At 37.4% G+C, this 3,796-nt stretch overlaps 1 protein-coding gene across 1 annotated transcript in view; it reads right to left on the bottom strand.

Annotated features, from left to right (window-relative positions):
- Nucleotides 1-3,796, bottom strand: part of mta3 (metastasis associated 1 family, member 3) — a gene marked incomplete in the record, with an annotated part of 36,153 nt that overhangs the window by 9,248 nt on the left and 23,109 nt on the right. Inside the window, 2 exon segments of the mRNA XM_014007072.1 lie at nt 2,558-2,676; nt 2,779-2,813. Of these exon segments, the coding sequence (XP_013862526.1) occupies nt 2,558-2,676; nt 2,779-2,813 (154 nt within the window).

Genomic DNA, 3,796 nt, shown 5'->3' with positions numbered 1-3,796 from the left:
GAGCAGAACTCACCGTACCATCAATCACTGCAGGTCGTCCAGGTCATGAAGCAGCAGTGCAGCCCCAGACCATCACACTACCACCACCGTGTTTTACTGTGGGAATGTTCCTTTTTTGAAACTCAGTGTTTGTTTTATGCCAGATGTAACCACAATCACATCTTCCAAAAAAAGTTCCACTTTTGTCTCATGAGTCCATAGAATCGTTTTGGGAATCATCAAGGTCTTGGTGTTGTTCTTGGTTTGTCCTTTGTTTCTGTCTTATTGTTGAATCATAAACTAACTGTAACTGAGTGAGGCCTGTGATGATTTAGCTGTTGTTTTTAGGATTTCCTGGATGAATCGTTGATGTGCTTTTGGAGTAATTTTGGATTCACCACTGTTCAGTGTTTTCTCCATTTGTGGATAATGGCTCAATTTAAGTGATTTCTTCATTCTACGGGTCTGGCTGTGATCAGGCCTGAAACTGAACTCAGCTTTCCAAAGGAAATCACAGTAATTTCATGATTTTTACAAGGGAAGTAATCACGTTTTCAYGTTGTCATGGTCTGTGTCGATTTTCCCTGGTTTTGCTAGGGTTTCTGTGTTTCCATGTGAATCATTCCTCCAGCCCCGCCCTCCCTCACCTGTTTCCTCTTGTGTCTCCTCCAGGTTTTTCTCGTTGTCTCATTAGTTTTGCCTATATATTCTGTGTCCTGTCGTCAGTGCTTTGTCAGATCATTGAGCTGTCCACCCCAGTGGGTGTGGTGTCTCCCGTGTTCCCCATATTGTTCTTAAGCTGCCTCGTCAGCCTTCTTTTGTAAATAAATACATTTTTTTTGTTCAGCTCTGGAATTTTTGCCTGTTCCCTGAGTAGATCTTGCCTGTAACCTCACACACTTTGGACAATATAGACAATATTTGATAAAAATTTATTTCTACTGTAAAAATACTGTAGTCTGTCTTTAATTTCTACACATTAAAAAAAAATCATTTTATTAACACCATCGAGCCTACCGGGTAAACGATGACGTTCACTAGGTTTTCTGGTGCAAGCTCTTATCCACCCTGAAGGTTAATCTTGGACAGTATCTGATGATCAGCCCCTTTAAAATGAAACCAGAGCGTGTTGACAGAGACGAGAAGGTAGAAACGACTCAGCCTGTAACTGAAACTGATGATGGAGGACAACAGAGCTGCCATGGACTGGAGAACCTCAGTTTAGCCTGTTAGCTTTCACGTTAGCGCCGAGCTAATTAATATACAAATAAATGGCAATATAGCATTGTTTTCTTGCCCGAGCTAATATTGTAAGCTCAGGAACTCACGCCATATATTCCTAATTAATATATGGCGTTAGTCTATACATATAAATATCATCCATTTTCTGAGGTGTGTCTCAGATCAACTCGTTTTGAGGTTGTCTCTTTAAATCTGCCCCACCCAGCTTCCAGAGCGACCCTTTCCAGTTTGATAGAGGGGTTTATGACTATATAGCAGCACAGATCATTTTTATTTTTTTACAGTTGAATTAAAAGATGTCAAMAGAAAACTTGTCTATCCAGCCTTACATGTTGGAGCCAGACCCAGAGCCAGAGGAGAATGAAGACCACCGAATTAAAGCAGGTAAGTCCAGATCTTATTTTGTAGTTCTGTCGCTAAAACTGTGATGTAATAGTTCAGAAAATGTTACAGAAAACAGAGAAAACTAAACAGGTTGAAAAATATGACCCAATCAGAATATAAAGATATCTACGCAGCACCTGGAGAGACTAAATTCAACTCTTCTGCACTCCTGCCTGCAAGTTCAYAACAAAAAGTATTTAACGGTCACCTTTAATTGATTAAATTATAACTTAAAAACTGAATTTTGTATTCACTCGGGTCACCTTTCTCAAATTTAAATTTTGTGTGATGACCTATAACATGTAAGTGCCACGTAAAAAGCAAAACTTAAAAAATAAATCTGTGATGTTTTACAGTACTGATGTTGTGAAACAATAATCCCAACACACTGATAGATCTGACACATCTGCTCTCCATCTGAGAGTCACAATGGCTGATCAGTGGCAAAATGAAGCCATTTCAAAGTGGTGCATTAGAGGGATAAGAGTCATATTTCTCAGATATGAGGAAAATAWCCAAGAAATCCACAGAAATGAAAARGATTTCTCAAGAATTTTCCCTATTTTCCTCTCGTGTCCGGTTATTGTTTTAACAGTTAAAATATTTGCTCACTCTCAGCACCTTTATTCTGTTTTTAAAAATTCCTGAACGTGTTTAATTAAAAGAAAATATATGTATTTACTAATGAAGAACCTAAATATAGAGTTTTCCTTGAAAGCTTAAGAGTGTTTTGTATTATTTCTGATTCAAAACTCACATCTTGATCCAACAGTGTCTCTGTTTTGCTCTCTGCAGCTGTCTAAAGTCAACACAAGTAAAAATAACTCCTCGTTTTATGTCACAGCTTATCACCTGACAGTAGTGCTTTTCCCTCACACACACACACACTCTCTCACACACACGCACACAAAATGAGTTAATTAGAGTTCAATAAAGGGTCACCTTTGCTTACCTGGTCTCCCGGGTGACGAGGAAGAAGCTGTCATCTGGGGCATCAATCCAGTTYGGACGTCTCTTGCGGATCATCACCCCTCCTCGGGCGTTTCCGCCACTGCTGTTGCGGCCGTTATGCTGCAGAACGACGTCATGAGACAAATCATTTTACAATGAGGAGAGGCAGAAATGTGCAGAATGTGTTTACAATGAAGATGAAAAGGTTCATCCTGCACCTACCATTTGAGGTCCACCTGTTGATCCTGGGTTCTCTGCTGAAAAACAAAAACACACAAACCACAGAAGTGAGGGGAAAGAAATGCCACGTTGGAAACTGACAGTTGTGAATAACATTGATTATTTTGTGCAATAAATTACTGTTTAAAGACAAGTAAAGTTATCAATGAAAATAGCTCTGCACTGATTTTATAAGAATTAGTTGTGATTGATTTTCACATTCTGATTTTACTGACCAAAGGCAAGAGAAAGCATTAAATATTAAGCACGTTTTATTACAAGTTGAAGTCATTTTTAGTAAGAAAACAAATACTTTACGTTTTTTGTGTTGRGTTGACCTTTCAATCAGATTTATATTTTTTTTTTCAGGATCATGTCAAACAAAAACAGTTTAATGATGGCTGGAAAGGGACTGCCGTCCAATGTAGACACTGAAGGAGACTGTGTCTAAGGATAATCCAACACCATCCCCACAGTGAAGCATGGTGGTGGCAGCATCATGCTGTGTGTGATGGTTTTCAACAGCAGAGGCTGGAAAAGTGGTCCAAGTAGAAAAGCAGAGGTCACTAGTAACTGCACTGTAAATAATTTATTGTTCAATTTACAGTAATTTACTAGCAATTTTTATCCAGTAACTTACTGTATTTTTACAGTAGTTTTACTGTAAATACATAAAGTAGTTACTGTATTTTCTTTTACAGTAAAATTACTGTAAAAACAAATACAGTAAGTTACTGTATTTGTTTTTACGGTAAAACGAATGTGAAACTAGAGACAGTAGTTGCTGTATTTCATTTTACGGTAAAAACTAATGTGAAACAACTAATGTAATACTGTAATAAAGTAAATAACAATAGCTGTACTGTAAAATAAAATTTCATAATGTTAATAGTCAACACAGCCATTTTGTTTTCTTTGGTATACCGAAAAATGAAGAAACAGTTTATTACTGCAAAATTAAACTAATTCACAAGATTTTCTTAACTACATTCCAATATTTTTTATGAGAATTAGTTTGTAG

The sequence above is a fragment of the Austrofundulus limnaeus genome, unplaced genomic scaffold, assembly GCF_001266775.1.
Source record: "Austrofundulus limnaeus strain Quisiro unplaced genomic scaffold, Austrofundulus_limnaeus-1.0 Scaffold39, whole genome shotgun sequence".
Lineage (NCBI taxonomy): Eukaryota > Metazoa > Chordata > Actinopteri > Cyprinodontiformes > Rivulidae > Austrofundulus > Austrofundulus limnaeus.
This window is presented reverse-complemented; position numbering and strand designations above follow the sequence as displayed.